At 45.3% G+C, this 16267-nt stretch overlaps 1 protein-coding gene across 2 annotated transcripts in view; it reads right to left on the minus strand.

Annotated features, from left to right (window-relative positions):
• MKLN1 (muskelin 1) overlaps positions 1-16267 on the minus strand; it is a 107762-nt gene that overhangs the window by 32000 nt on the left and 59495 nt on the right. For both annotated transcript variants that reach the window (XM_054989198.1, XM_054989201.1), the window contains exon 9: positions 9695-9807. In XM_054989198.1, the coding sequence (XP_054845173.1) occupies positions 9695-9807 (113 nt within the window). The remainder of the gene's footprint in view (positions 1-9694; positions 9808-16267) is intronic.

The following is a 16267-nucleotide window of genomic DNA, read 5'->3' on the forward strand; positions in this document are numbered from 1 at the left end:
AAATAAATCAGGCAGATGTTCAACTAGAAAGGGTTTTTTTAAATGAAAGAGAAACAAAAGGACAAATGTATAGAAAACCACACACAGCAAACATACAAGGTTAACTAAGAGGAAATCAGGGAGGAAAAGGGGAGAAAGCAGCTTCAGGGAAGACAACAGTTACCAGTCTCGAAGACAGAGGTCCATGGAGGGAGCAGCAAAACGACCTGTGTTTCACGGAGAAGAAGGAGAAGCCCAAATGGATTTGGGGGCATGTGTTTGGATTCAAAGACTCACACACACACACTGGTGGCTAGGGAGCCCAGATACAGGGCAAAAGGCTCCCTGGGGCAAGCCGAGGCATTTGCCCCCAAAGCAAAAACTTAATGGTTTTTCCGGGGAGTGGCGGATCCACCCAAGGTGGATCACAGGTGTAAAATGGGGCTTGATGACCTTTTGAATACTGGATGGGAAAAGCTATCAGGTTTGCTGAATAGCGTTGTGTGTTATGTGCCATCAAGTTGCCTCCGATCTATGGCGGCCCTATGAATGGAAGACCTTCAAAACTTCCTATCATTAACAGACTTGCTCAGATCCTGCAAATTGGCTTCTTTTATTGAGTCAAGCCGTCTCGTTTTAGGAATAGCGTTAGGTGGTGCTTAATCAAGGTAAGTGGGTGAAGGAAGTGAGGCAGGGTGTGGATGAGATTAGACAGAAGTTTCCTGGGAGCTTCATTGTTTAGTCAGCCAACTTCTCTGACTCTCCTTTCTGAACTATATTTTCAGGCTTTTACCTGGCTGGCACCCATGTTGTGCCAGGCAGTGCCTTGCACTTATGCTGTATGAGGAAGGGAGCTTATGATTTCTTATCTGCCTCTCAGTGGGAAGAGGGGCAGATAAGCCTGTTCGCAGGGAGGGCAGAATACAAATATGATATAAATAAATAAATACTGCTAACACCTGCCCCATGCTGTACGTAACACATGTAGACATTTCATTTACTTTATACCTCGCCCTTCTTTCCCATCGTTTTTCTCTCCTCCATTTTATCCTAACAACCACCCCATGAGGTAGAATAGGCTGAGAGGATGTGGCTGGCCCAACACCACTCAGCAAGCTTCCATGGCAGAATGAGGATTCGAAACCAGGTCTTCCAGATACTAGTCTCACACTTAACACTACACTGCACCGGCCCTAAGGGAGATACCCCTGGCAGTTGTTGGGTTTTGGTTTTTTTACAAACCACTCACCTCTCACTAATTTTCAGTACACAATTAACATCAATACAAGCATAAGAATGAAAAGGGTACATAAGTTAAATGAAATTTACTAGATGTTTTTATTAACTGAAGAACATGTGCAAAGAAAACTGTTCTGCACACACAAATGAAGATGGGTAGCCATGTCAGTCTGTCTGTAGCTGTAGAAAAAAGCAAGAATCCAGTAGTACCTATAAGACTGACAAAATTGTGGTATGGTATGAGCTTTCGTGAGTCACAGCTCACTTCTTCCTATATCTGTTATCTACTTTCAGGTATCTGAAGAAATGAGCTGTGATTCAAGAAAGCTCATACATACCCTACCACAAATTTTGTTAGTCTTATAGGTGCTACTGGACTCTTGCTCTTTTCTACTGCTACACACAAATGAAGTTCTTCATGCATCCATGTGCACCGTGCCTGGTTTGCTGGCCTCCTTTCATTCCCCAGAGGAAGACGAGGGTGAAATGTAAATCTCATGAAAAGACACTGCAGCTGTTAAGTGAACTTCTTGACACCCACAGGGAATGAATAAGGCAACAGGCCACACTGAGGCAAAAAACTGGACTAAGCTAAAAAACTGATTCTGCACACAGCAGAGTATGAGGGGCCATCGAGAGTACCAGCATGTACTGTCGATACATGCAGTGTTCTTGCATTTGGGTCTGGTTTTGAAAACATCACAAACAAAAAGTATTATCAAGTTTCAGAGAGGAAAGGTATTTTTCACCTAAGCAACAAATGTAATATTTTGATCCTGGCCACTCTACCGTCGAGGGCCTGCCAAGCCAAACAAAGTGCAAGCTGTGGCCAAAGTCCTTTCTGTGTGTATGATCTGAACAAGAAGGAACAAGATAAAAGCAAGGCAGCTTCTAACATGCCGAAATGGTCTGTTTATCTGCTCCAGTTTAAAAGCGCTGTGCTGTATATCCTGGCTGTTGAGGGGGGGGGTGCATTTAGGGTGAAATCTCTCAGCCAGAGGGAGGGCTTGAACACACATCTGTGGGAGTCTCACAGTCCTCTTTAAGTATTTCCTTGAGATAGTAAGAAATATCAACAGCTTTTTCAGGTGGTATCTTACTGAGCTAAATTGCCTTTGTTATTCTGAAAGCAAGCTTTCAAACTGAATGCTTGGACTTGGCTACTAGATCAGTCAAAACGAGCCACGGGGAGGACTCTGAAAACTCTGATCTTGTAACACAGTATGGGTCATTATATGCCCAGATCATTAAAAGGTTTTGCTTTAGAAAGCGATTGCATCTCGAAGATACTGACTTAGCATTTATATAGCACTTTCAGTGTTCAGAAAGCTTCATATTAACTTCCTAATCATAACAGCCCATACACGAGCCATAAACTGGAGACTAAGAACTGAGGTTAAGAGACAATGGCCTGCAGTAGACAAAAGTCAAACTGATCTACGGCTGATTCCGCACACGTTGGATAATGCACTTCCAATCCTCTTCATAGATCATTTGGAACGGATTTCTGAATTATTTCTAACAGGCTCAGAACCCAGTTTCTACCCCTGAAACCTTTGGATGTTTCCTTCTATTTTAACTATGACGTTTCATGGTCTTCCCATCACATCTTTAGTTTAATTTTTTATCTAAAGGCATGAGTCCTAGAGTCCTAGCCTAGACTTCATGTAATTCCACCTAACCAAGTTTCTATAAAACGTATAACTGATGTTTCCCCCTTCTCAACTCTTTAGGAACTCTTCTCAAAACTACACTTCTGCAATTTGTCTCGAGATACTTGAAACAGCCCATGGTATTTTGAAACCCAATATAGTTCCTCTGCAAGATTTTTGAAAGTCGTCGCTATTTATCAAACTTTTTTTCACCAAGCTCTAAAATCTGTTCCCCATCCGCTGATCCCGAAAGCATTCGTTTACTTGTTTCAATGTTATTTGCTCTTAAAAGTATTTGCTTCACTTTGGAATATTTCTCTCAGTTCTTTCACAGTGAGAAGAGGAACGTGCTATCTTCAAGGGCAGTTTTCAAAGTCTTCCAGTTGGCAGATCTACAAGTCATGTTACCCAGATGGAAATGTGCATGGTCAGAAGGTTTTCCCTCCCTTTTCCCCATAAAATCAAGTACACAAAATGAGAATGTAAAAAAAAAACACCGACACAATGAAAGGCCAGTCAAAAACATATTGTCAAGTTAGGTTCAACAAATATACCGTTGGCTGTTTACTAGTTATTCATACTGTTCATCCTTATTATATTCAACATAACAAATCCTATACACAGAATCCATTAGTCACATGTTGCCCTTTAATATGAAATCACAAAAAGAGTTACACTGGCTCTTTTTCTTTTAGAGTACTGTTGACATCTTTATTTTTTAATGAGCAATGTTTTGTGGTTCAGAGGGCTGTGAATGGGTGGCTCCAGAGCAAAAGAAAAAAAAGATTAATGTCACAAAGCAACTGCTTTGCACAATTTGGAGGCTGGGGACATTACTCAAGTTTACGTGGCTGTCGATACACAAAAAAAGACTTTTCACCTAGCTGAGACAGACCTCCAACATGCTGGTTGTACAACTCAACTTGGACTGAAAGATCCCATGACAGGGACCACTATTGGCTCATTCTAGGGGCTCCAATACAAATTGCCTCTCAAGAAAAACCATAAAAAGGATTCCTCACGAAGCAGTGGCAACCACCTGATAAAGGCGACTGTGAAAGGCAAATTCAGTGAAAGGAGAAGGGCAAGATTCAACTCCAGCAGCACCTTAAAGACCAGTGAGATTTCTAGGGCACAGGCGTTCCTTCAAGGAAAGCTTGGCTCTTGACAGCTTATACTCTAGCAATCTTGTTGGTCTTTAAGGCACTACTGGACTCAAATCTTGCTCTTCTATGGCAGACCAACACAGCTACCCACCTGAAACTAAGTGAAAGGAGAAACTTGCTCAGAAATCCCTCTTCCGACAACGCAGACTGATGCTGCTTTCAATAAACCTGAAATACTTTCAAGTTCGCAGTTCGCATTTGCTCATTTTTTAATTTTATCTTCATTTACACCCCACCTTTCGCCCCAAAGCAGTTTACATCGTTCTCTTCCATCTTATCCTCGCGACAACCCTGTGAGGCAGGTTAGGCTAGCCCAAGGTCACCCAGCAAGCTTCCATGGCAGAGTGGGGAACTGAACCTGAGTCGCCCAGATCCTACCCTAGATTAATCATCTAGCCACTATTCCACACTGCCACACTGGGTTATCTTTTTCAAAAGAAGTTATTCCAAGAGCCTATCTGAACAGGACCACGCTGCCAACCTTTGCTTTCTTAAATGTTTTGGGAGAGTCATTCCGCATCAGGATGCAGACAAAAAAAAGTTCTCAATGTTACGGGAGGAATTTAACCAGCAGCTGCGGTTTGCGGCAGCCGCGCATCGGATGAGATGCCTAGCTGTGGGCAAAGGTCTTTTATAAAAAGAAAACAAGATTACTGCAAGCATGAACATAGTCATGCTGAAGGTATGAGGCACTGACAACACAGCCTCTATGGCCTAATTTCCTATTGACAGCTTATTAACCCATTCCAGCTTATACAATTATGGGAGTAGGGGGGGCCACAATTGGCTAGCATATTTAGTTATGAGAAATGCTGAATCACGTTAAGTATTTTATTTAGTGTATTTTTAGACTGCTTTTCCACTCAAAGGTCTTCAGTGTGGTTCACGTTACAATTATAAAATCAATACAAAACATAACGCTATCCAAAAGTGGTGTGTCTGTATCTGTGCTCTCCCTTGGACTAGCAAACTCCTTTCTTTAAGGGGTCACTGACCTTCTGCTTTGTTCAGCTCTTTTCTGAGTAACTCTGCCTCCAGCCCTAGGTTGCCAGGAGCTTCCACTGCCTTAGCCAAGACAGGCATTACCAGCAGGCGACACGGACATCCGCCCTTGCCGCGTCCTTAATACGCAAACATTTGCATTGGGATAATGCGCCGCCACCACCAAGCAGTTTTAACTCCTCCTAAGAGAGATTGAGATATTCTGGCGCTCTCTCAATTTCTTTACCCTCAAGGGCTGGACATGCTCAGAAACACAGATTCAAACACTCAAATGATACCTCAAATAAACCAAACGACTGTGACAAGGGATAATTAACTTCAGGGAATAATCGAATGTTATTATTATATAGCCAAAACACTAATACTGTCCAGACAGTTCACCATGATAGTCTTTTCCGAGCAAAATTAAACTGGAGACCAGTAGCATCTTACAAACTAACAAATATTATTTTAGATGAGCTTTTGTGACTCTCACTTAGTTGGAATGAGCTTCGTATTTAAGATGAGAAAGGACTCCTGTTTAATTTTGCCCGATATGCTAGCTTTCTGTTGATGGCTTTTTTTAATGCACAGAGGCATTCAGACCTGTAATCTTTCTCCTGCATTTTGAAATGGTATGGTCCTCAAAAGAGCTGTACCATGTCTTGTTTCTGCCCACAAGAATCTTCTTTATCAAGAGGCTGGAAATGGGCTCACAGGTGAACAGTTCTTCTGGAACCAATTCTCTTTTTAGATCCAGCACACCGTGCACGCTGTCTCACTTCTGATTTGTTCTCGATAAAAGCAGTCAAGTTAAGAGGTGGGGAACCCAGAATAGCTCATTATAAAACTCTTTGGTTAGGCACCATTTGCTAGTGGAGTCAAAAGCCATTCAGGAGTCAGAAGCCATTCGCTAGCGGTGTCTACATGATAATCCTTCAGTTACTCAAGAGTGTGACTGCATCCCTGAACAATGATTATTAAGTATTTTAATAACTGGGAGCCAGTTTGGTGTAGTGGTTAGGAGCGAGGGACTCTAATCTGGACAGCCGGGTTTGATTCCCCACTCCTCCACTTGAAGCCAGTTGGATGACCTTGGGTCAGTCACAGCTCTCTCGGAGCTCTCTCCGCCCCACCCACCTCACAGGGTGATATTGTTGTGGGGATAATAGTGACATACTTTGTAAACCACTCTGAGTGGGCATTAAGTTGTCCTGAAGGGTGGTATATAAATCGAATGTTATTATTATGTTGTTATTAATTTATTCTGTGAAAAATTATAAAAATTTGTTTTTATTTTGATGGAATGGTCAAGTTGTTGCCATGGCTTACTCACTGATACAATACTGTGCGCGCGCGTCCCTCAAGCTTCTGCAGGGTAATTTAATTTTAATTTAATTTATTATATTTATATTCCGCCCTCCCTGCTTTCGCAGGCTCAGGGCGGATAACAAATACAAACATGTTTAAAAACATTTAAAAACATTAAATAATACATTTAAAAACATTTAAAAACATTAAATAGAACAATTCATGCTGCCCAGTGGTTCATACATGCCTCTGTGTTTGCATAGGGGTGATGGTTTAACCCCCCCTTCACGGGGGGGGGGGGCGGGCACTGCCCGGTGTTAGCCATATGCCTGGCGGAATAGCTCTGTCTTACAGGCCCGGCGAAATGCAAGCAAATCTTGCCGGGCCCTTGTCTCGCAAGACAGAGCATTCCACCAGGTCGGGGCCAGGACTGAAAAGGCCCTGGCCCTGGTCGACGCCAGGCGGGCCTCCCTAGGGCCAGGGACACTTAAAAGATGTTTTCCACCAGAGCGGAGAGTCCTCCGGGGCTCATATGGTGAGAGACGGTCCCTCAGATACGTCGGTCCCAGTCCGCGTAGGGCTTTGTAGGTTAACACCAAAACCTTGAACCTGATTCGGTACTCCACTGGCAGCCAATGCAGCTGGCGTAGCACCGGTGTAATATGCTCCCACACCGGTGCTCCAGCAATGACCCGCGCTGCTGCATTCTGTACCAGCTGTAACCGCCGGATCAGGCCCATGGGAAGCCCAGCGTAGAGCGCGTTACAGTAATCCAACCTAGAGGTGACCATTGCTTGGACCACTGTAGTCATGTAACTTCACCCCATAAGACATGTTTTCCAGGCCATCTTTGTTCTAATCTGCTTACAAGAGCAGGGGCCTGTTTTTAAATCCTTTAAGGTAGTCACTCAAGTCATTTGTACAATGATACCAATCAGGCCGGGCATTCGAACAAACAAAGTGAAAAAGAACACAATTTTTTTCTTCTTCTTAGAATCCCATTGGATATTTTCAGCAGCACTGCACAACAGATTGTTCCTTTTAGTGGCTTGTTTATGAACACGCTGCCCTCCCCTCCTACAAGAACATTGGAACCATCTCCCTCGTTGAGCTTATTTATCCAGCTTCAATTGTGACCTTTGCAGCTTGCCTCAGATTTTCGCCACAAATCGGAGGCCCGGCTGTCTTGGCCCGGGAGTGCATCAGCAGCTATGCCAGGGTTTCTCTCTTTATCTGCATGTTCAAGCCTACAACCCATTGCTGCAGGAGGACAAGTCAGAGGAAGAGAAGCAGCCCAATCTCCATTCGTCCCCTGCCTCCAGAGCTTTCTGTTATCCAACCTGCCGGAGGCAAGGGAAGTGGCAGTGACAGCTTACTTTCATGAGCTATTTGCAAGTGGCCATGCCTGCCACTGCATGCGACCATCTGCAGCTCCCCAACAGACCAGAGAACATCCAGCTAGACCGATGGAAGGAGCAGGCAAACTTCCATTTCTACCACTGACAAACTATGACAACTGTACCTTCCCTTCCCCTGCAAATTATGAACCTCAGGGAGCTCTGTCCACAACACCTCTTGCACTGCTGCTACTCTACCAACACATGCAGTCCTAGGTAGCCTGTTGCCCAACTTTCATATAGCAATTTGCCATCTCAACCTCACACCCTCCGCCGGTAGTCTACTGCAATAAGACTATCAAAAATGTCTATGTTCCATCAGCTTGTGTCCCTTGCCGCCTATGAAAGGGGGCCTAGACCCCCTTACGTGCTCCAACAGCACGGTTCCACAGCAAACACCAAAGCGTATAATCATAGAATCACAGCGCTGGAAGGGGCCTCCAGGGTTATCTAGTCCAACCCCCTGCACAATGCAGGAAATTCACAGCTCCCTCCCCACCACATCCCCGGCAACTCCTGCTCCATGACCAGAAGTTGGCAAAAAAAGCTCCAGGATCCGTGGCCAAACTGGCTTGGAGAAAAGGGCTTCCTGACCCTGAAGTGGTGATCAGCGTACCCCTGGGTGTGTAAGGAAGGACCATGATAAGGTTTCCTTAACAGTTCCATAATGCTTCTAATGTTCAAAACGTTTTGCACACAATACATTGTTGTAGTTCTTACTAAAGTCTTGGAAGGAAACAAAAGTAAACAAAAGTGGCAAAAAAGGCTAATTCAATCTTGGGTTGTATCAAAGGGGCCATAGCGTCGAAATCGCAGGAGGTCATAGCCCCTCTCTATACTGCCTTGGTCAAGCTGCACCTGGAGTATTGTGTGCAGTTCTGGAGGCCTCACTTCAAAAAGGATGTGGACAAAATCGAGAGGGTGCAGAGGAGAGCGACGAGGATGATCAGGGGTCTGGAGACCGAGCCCTACGAGGAAAGGCTGAGGGCCTTGGGAATGTTTAGTCTGGAGAAGAGAAGACTGAGGGGGGACATGATTGCTCTCTTTAAATATTTGAAAGGCTGTCATTTGGAGGAGGGCAATTCCAGTTGGCAGCAGAAGATAGGACCCAAAGCAGCGGGCGTAAATTACATGCAGAAAAATACCGGCTGGATATTAGGAAAAACTTTTTCACGGTCAGAGTAATTCAAAGGTGTAATCAGCTGCCTAGGGAGGTGGTGAGCTCCCCTTCACTGGCAGTTTTCAAGAAGAGGCTGGATGAATATTTGTCAGGGATGCTTTAGGCTCATCCTGCGTTGGGCAGGGGGTTGGACTAGAACGTCTGTATGGCCCCTTCCAGCTCTGTGATTCTGTGATTATTATCCCCATGTTGCAGACCACGGGCTGAGGATGACATCCTGGCTTGCCAAGGGCCGTCAAGTGAGATTATGGATGAGACAGAATCTGAACCAGGAGTATTGTGGTTTACTGTCCTAGCCACAATGCTTACCAGCTGAGGAGTGGGGGGGGGAGGGAATGGGGGGCAGACCAACCCCACGCCACTTACATTTCTTCCGTCTCCCAGACACCAGCCTCTTTGCAAAGTTTCTTTTAGTTAAGTGTACCTCCTGAATGTTTACTTGCAGATATTCACCAGTAGCTTTCTGCACTGATCTCTGCCTCAGATGGGCTCCAAAGGCTTCATTAAACATTTTTGTGTCATCCTGTTCTGCCAAAGCGTCTTGTTTATTTCTTTGCAATGGAACAGCCAACTTTTCCATCAACTGTTACGAAAGACCGAAACTCAGAAAGGGTCATGACTTCACATGCTCTCAAAGTGAGCACCGAGGGAGAAGGAGAAATTGTTAAGTTTCTGACACTGCTGGCTTAAAACGGAGCTACAATCAGCAAATTTGAGAAATGCGTTCTTCTGGCAAAACACAAGCATTCGATCACACAGCACAGCCACAGGAAAAAGCCTGAAACTTGCCTCTTTCTCGGTATCTCTCGATATACATGTCCACTGGTTCTCCTTCACACTGTATGCCCAGAAGTCTGCGAGGTCTTGAGTGCCGTCCCAGCCGCCAAACAAATAAACGGTTTCTAATCAAAATTTTAGGGAGGGAAAAAAGACAATTTCAAGCATATTGAAGTATGAAGTCAGTGTCAGAAGGCTGCCTGCAGCAATTTAACATTTTTAGAGAGTAAATGAATAGTGTAAACACATTAGGAATTCCCCACTTTTGAAATGTCACATTTATCATTTGCAAACCGTCATGGTTCAACTCATTGGCAGGATCTGTTTCACGAGTTCCACTGATGTGAACAGGGCTTACACAAGAGAAGTTCCTGGTGGACTGCACCCTTAATTCTTAAAATGTAAGAAATCTAGATGCTGATAGCCTATTAAGCGGGCAAAGTTTAGGGCCAGAAGCTCAAGCGCTTCTGGCGTGCCCAAAACTAGATCAGAAGTCTCGGGTAAAATAAATGGATTCACGTACATTCAAATCTCACACCGCTGCATTTCTATGCGCCTCTCCCATTATTATTGATTTCCTCTCTCCCCAATGGAGACCCAAAGAGATTTACATTGCTATGCTCTCCCCCATTGAAAGCTGCAGGAGAACAACAAGATTTAAAAAAAAACCACTGTCTCCACTAAGGCCATTACCTCTGCATGACTCAGACTTACAACAATTCTGTTTAAAAACCATGGAAAAGCAGAAGAGGAAGGAACCGAAGATCACCTAGTCTAGATCTTTCCCAAAAGGCAGTGTCGATTACTTTGAATCCTACCCCTCCAGCACACACACACACACACACAAACAGACACACACTCCACTCCCACACCACCTATTTTGGTATGTCAACAAGCAAAGAGAAGATACTTTAGTGCAAATAGCTGCAGAAGTAGAGCTGGACCTAAGCCATTTTGGTGGAAGAGGAGGAAAATTCAAAACAGGTATCGCATTTCTGCATGACCCTGTTCCCCTCGACAGAACTGGCACAGGAGAACATGCTGGTGCACTGTGCCCCCTAAATGAGAAAGGTGCCGGTCTCACACACGAGAGATGCGTATGAGACTGCCTTATGCTGAAACAGGCCAACAGGCCATCAGTGTCAGCAGAAACTGGCAGTGGCTCTCCAGGGTCTAAGGCCGAGGTCTTTCACATCGCCTGCTGCCTGGTCCTTCTTAACTGGAGATGCTGGGGATTGAACCTGGGACCTTCCGCATGCCCAGCAGAGCCTCTTCCGGTGAGCCACAGCCCCTCCCCCTAAGACTCCCCTAAGGGCACCCAGATTCTACCTTCTGGAAGGTCTTCCCTACCCAGAAAAGTTTACTCCAGAAAAGCAAAAAGACCACTCTAGTTCTCAAAGGGTTCAAGGTGGGAAAGTTGTTTTATGATGTGGTTGTGATTTTATTTTGCCGGCTACTTTAGATCTTGGAAAATAAAACAGACTTTAGGCGAGCGCTGTCCAAACTGGGCTGCAGGTAACACCAGGGGTTCCTTGGAAGCTTATCAGGAGCTTCTCCGTGAGAAAATGAGTTACGCTGGTCAAGCTGCTCAAAAGATGTTTCGTCTACTCTTCTTTCCCAGCAGCGTGCAGATACAGGAGAACACGGGGGGCAAAAGTGACACAAAAGGACAGCAATGCCTCCAAGGGAGGCACCAAAGGCCTAACCAATGCCCTGTACCCACTAGGGTTGCCAGCCTCCAGGTGGTGGCTGGAGATCTCCAGGAATTACAACTGATCTCCAGGCAAGAGAGGTCAGTTCCCCTGGAGAAATTGGCTGCTTTGGAGGGTGGAATAGATGGCATCATACCCCACTGAAGACTCTCCTCTCCCAAACCCCGCCTTCTCCAGGATTCACCCCCAAAATCTCCAGGAATTTCCCAACCCAGACCTGGCAACCCTAGTCCCCACAGCTCTAGAACATGCCACAGAATCCTCCGCAGTTTGCAGAAGATTCTCAGCCAACAAGCAGATGTGGAATTCCTTTCCTCAAGTTTGGAAACTAGAGGAAAAAATGCTGCTTCAAAGTTTCATTTCGTTTTTTAAACACGGCCCTAAAGGTTCCCATCACAGCATTATTTACTGGAAAAATGTTCTCGGGTAGTTATAAAAGACATTCCGCCAGATTTCCATATGACAGGAATTAACAATCGGTTTTTAAAAAGGTTTTTTTCCCCCCCTTAAACAAGAGGAGAGAGATCTGGTTATTGACCTCTGCCTACAACAGTGCTGGTGGCTGCCACCGCCTTCGCCGCCAGGTTACCTTGGGTCATTCACTTTAATTACCCTTCCTTTCTGGGCACAGGGCAGCCAGTGTTCCTTCCAAAGAGCAAGTCCTTTTGTGCGCCTGAGTTCTCACAGCTCAAAAAACCCACATTTACCACAATGGCCTGATTGATAAGCAAGGAAAAAATACAGAAATTTGGCAAACGCCTCACATCCTACTGAGCCTCGGACAAAACATCATGCAACGTCTGGGGGAAGCTTTGTTGACAGCAAACCTGAATTCATCGGATGGTAATAAAATCTGCAAGCATTTAAAGGGAGTGGATCACGGCTGCCATAAACTTGAACGCTTGGAGTAACACAAGGGAGGAACGCACACAAAGGCAAGTTCTCAACTACATTTCAGGTCAAAGATAAAAGTCATTGCAAAACAGCCAAAGTAACATCTGACTCTCTTTTACGGGCTCCTTACCTGATGGGCAAGGCTCCTTTTCCTACACAAATGCTATAAATAACAAACATTATCTTGGGTCTGCAACTGGACCTCAGAATAACAGGGTAAACGGCGCTTTAACACTGAAGGAACCGACGCCTACGTCTTATGTTCCTCTGGGCTGGTTCAAAGGCAGTTCCCTGGTCTTGCAGACACATTTCAGAAGAATTTTCATGGTTAGGGCTGTTGAGGGAAGGGAAACCAGGAGAGATGGGAAGCAAAATCACACAATTGGCTATCCCAATATTCTAGGAAGAGACCGGGACATTATGGATGTACCAGGCCAATTAGACAGAGATGTCTTTGTATCACTAACCTCAGAATTGTTTGCTACATTGGGTTGGATCAGTCAGATGTTATTGCCCACGGTTAAGGCTACTTGGGGGACTGCAGGGTGCTCATTCCAAGACAAGGAAACCCATGAACCTACGGCCAGACAACCAAACCGAATAGCGTATTATGCCTGTGCCAGGCTACTGTATCCCACACATTTCGAGTAACTGCTTTAGGAAGCAGCTTCTACCCTCGTTGCAGAAGCGAATACAAGAAAGCCTGTGACAAACACAAAGATGTCGTTCCAGTCTGAAATCCTCATTTTAAACTCTGAAGTTGAAAAGTCCCTTTAGTCGCCTTAGTTCTGCAATTACCTAAGCCTTCCCCACGACTGTTTGGCCAGCTCTGTTGTTTGTTTAAAACATTTTATGGCGCTTGTCCACCCAACTTATGCCTCCGAAGGAAAGATCCCTCAGCCTCCCTAGGGAGCTTGTTTTGATAGACATTTACTTCTTTCCAGGGGTCATTTCGTAGAAAAAGAGCTGGAGGAACTCATTAGCACACCTCATTCGCATATGCCACGCCCCTTGTCATCACCGGAAGTGTGTTGTTAGCATAACTGATTTGCATATGCCACACCCCCTGACATCACCTATCCTGGCTGTTTTGGACCCAATCTTGGCCATTCAGAGCCGAAATTGGGTCCAAAATGGCAAAAGGGGGCTGAAAATGGCCGAAAAGAGGCCCAAAATTGTCAGGATTGGGTCGGTGCTGAGTGGGAGAGTGATCTACCACCCGTCAGAGGCCCGATCCAGGCCGTTTTGGCCCCAATCCAGGCTGAAACGGGCCCAAAATGGCCAAGAGTCAGGTGGGCGGGGCCACCTGACATGTGACCTCTTTTGGGAACTGCCAGAACTGCGTTCCTGCGCATTCCCCCTCGAAATGAGCCCTGCTTCTTTCCTCGAAAAGTCTTGCCAAAGTTAAGTTTCAAGCTATTCATTTTGCCTTATATTATTTTTTCCCTCCACTCTTCCCTCTGCAGATATGATGAGCAGGTATGCTTTTCTCTACTGATATCATTTCAGATAAAGGCTGTTAACATGTCCTTCTGTCCTCATGCCGGATGTTCTTTTTTATCACCAGGGCTCATGAAAAAAATCCTTGAACGCTAAAGAAGGTTTGTCCCTGGACCACTAGAATCCTTGGCCCCACACGTTATGGTCAAACAAGACCCTTAATTATATCAGTCTCACTGAACTCAGTCTCTTGGGAGCAAATTTTTAAACCCTGTTCCTTTTCTCCTCTCTTTTCCTTTGAAAGTGCCCCCCCCCCATGCACACACTTTTGTATTGTTACTGATTGTCCCAGCTGATGGTCGTATTACTTACACTGTGTAATCCACCTTGAATCTCAGTAAGAAAGACGGGCTATAAATAACGACAACAAACGAATTCCCAAAATGAGCATCCTCAAACACCAATATTCCCAATTCCTTTCAGAACTTTAATGTCTACCTGGGTTTCTGCCAGTCTCCCAAGACTCAAGACGTAACTCTAGACTCTGTTGTATTCGACTTCCTCTCCTCAATGCCTGGTCTCCCTCCTACCTCCATTTGTAACATCACAAATGGCATCCTTTATCTCTGTGATCCAGACCTTAGGAAGCCAAGTAGCAGCAGACCAACTGAACGTCTTCTTTGGCGTGGGAAACAAGTAAGAGTCACCTTCAGGTCATTATCTGCGTGCTGGCCATTGGGTAACTCTTTATTACATAGTTAATTAAAACTCTGTCCCGGTTCCGGTGTGCATTTCTTGGAACACCGAGGACAGTTAGTTCACTTGACTATCACAGGATTTCTGTTTAAGGGCTATGAAGGTCTAACATGTTACAACCATCGTTCAAATGCGGACAGAAAGCATGAGGATGATCTCTGCTTTACATGTAGGGAGTCCCACATTCAATCCCCGGCAAAAAGATCAGATATTAGGTGATGTCAAAGACCTCTCTACCTAAGACCACGGAGAGCTGCTGCCAGTCAGAGTAGGCAATGCTGACCTTGACAGACGCAGCAGAAGGCAGCACTGGTCTAGGAGCACAAGTCAGGAAAAGTTGCAATTCAAAGCAGATTGTTGTTTCAGCTAGCCATAGGGTGGAGGGAAATGATCTCCCCCTAAAGCCCAGAAGCCCACCCCCAAAACACAAGATTTGGCTGTTTTCTGAGATTTCAACATGTGACTCTCACGTTTTCGAGTTCAGCCGTGGCTATTTTCCTTAAAAAAATAGGTAAAATTTGGAATGCGGAATTCTGTGTGAGATATTAAATTACATGCTCATGTGACGTCTATCGCAGAAAGGCAGCAAAGACAATAGAGGCATCATTGGTGATGGGGACACACTTCCATACTGAAGCAGCGTTAATTGGTCATACCGCTATCCTTTGACAGGAGTCACCACCAATTCTGCAGCACTTTTTAAGCGACGGTAAAACGCAGGTGCACCTCTGAAACTCCAACTGAGGTGCTTCCTGGCTTTGCAAAGTAGCAAGCGAAATATTAAAATGGACGTTTACCAGCACATGCAGGCAACCGGCAGCCTGGATCATTTCAAGGCAGCTGGCAGGCAAGCCAAATGCTGATTCATCCCCATGTAAGCCATCTTGCTATTAATAGCTTAGTAATACCCTAATATTTTCTCCTGATGGTGCAGAAGGCTCCCCAGGACTACAGGGCCCCAGGCAGCCATCTGCGCTGGTCGAGGCCAGCAGCAGCCTCTGGTTTTAGTTTTTACGGGAAGAGCCGCACGTACACTGAAAAGAATAAAGCTCGGGTTTCTAAACTGACTTGTAAAGGGGCTCTTGGGGGGGGGGAGGTAGTGATCTTTCCGGAGCCTCCCAAATGTAAAGCCCCTTGACATACCAATCCAAGGAAAAGGCACCAATGCTCTCAATCAGCAGCATGGCACAAAGACGTGACTTCTGTTGTCCAAGGCTGTGCGATGACTCAACTATTATTAAAATCCTTTAAGTTATGCAACGTCTCTTTTCAGCTTGGAACAGTTAGCCTGGTTCTAAAGGCTGTGGATGAAAACCATCTCGATGCGGAGGTCTGACAATGACAGCAGGGAACAGCAGCAATGCAGCTTCTCGCCAGCCTGCCGTCCGCCACAGTAAAGCCGCTAGCAAGAGAAGCCAAAATCACAGTCATGTCGCGCCGGCCAACTCCTGCCCACTGGACAACAGCAACTGGTATAGCAGTAAATAATAAAAAAACCAGTCTAACTTGGAATTCCCATCTTTAAAATTCCTCAAATGGGGGTCTGTCCAGGCTGAACCATCATCACTCTTTGTATGGCCAAAGCTGAAAATCGCAGGATGCCAAAATTTTAATCCGCTAATAAGTTAAGGAGCTGCCTTAGACTGCTGGTCTCTTGCGTGTGCCGTACAGCAGTGATCTACAGGCGTAGGCAAAGAACTGATCCACTCTGTTACATGCCGACAGCAAGAACTGAACCTGGGCTCTTCTGCAGACAAAGCTTGTGCCCTAAAGACCCTCCCAA

The sequence above is a fragment of the Eublepharis macularius genome, chromosome 9, assembly GCF_028583425.1.
Source record: "Eublepharis macularius isolate TG4126 chromosome 9, MPM_Emac_v1.0, whole genome shotgun sequence".
In the NCBI taxonomy this organism is placed as follows: Eukaryota; Metazoa; Chordata; class Lepidosauria; order Squamata; family Eublepharidae; genus Eublepharis; species Eublepharis macularius.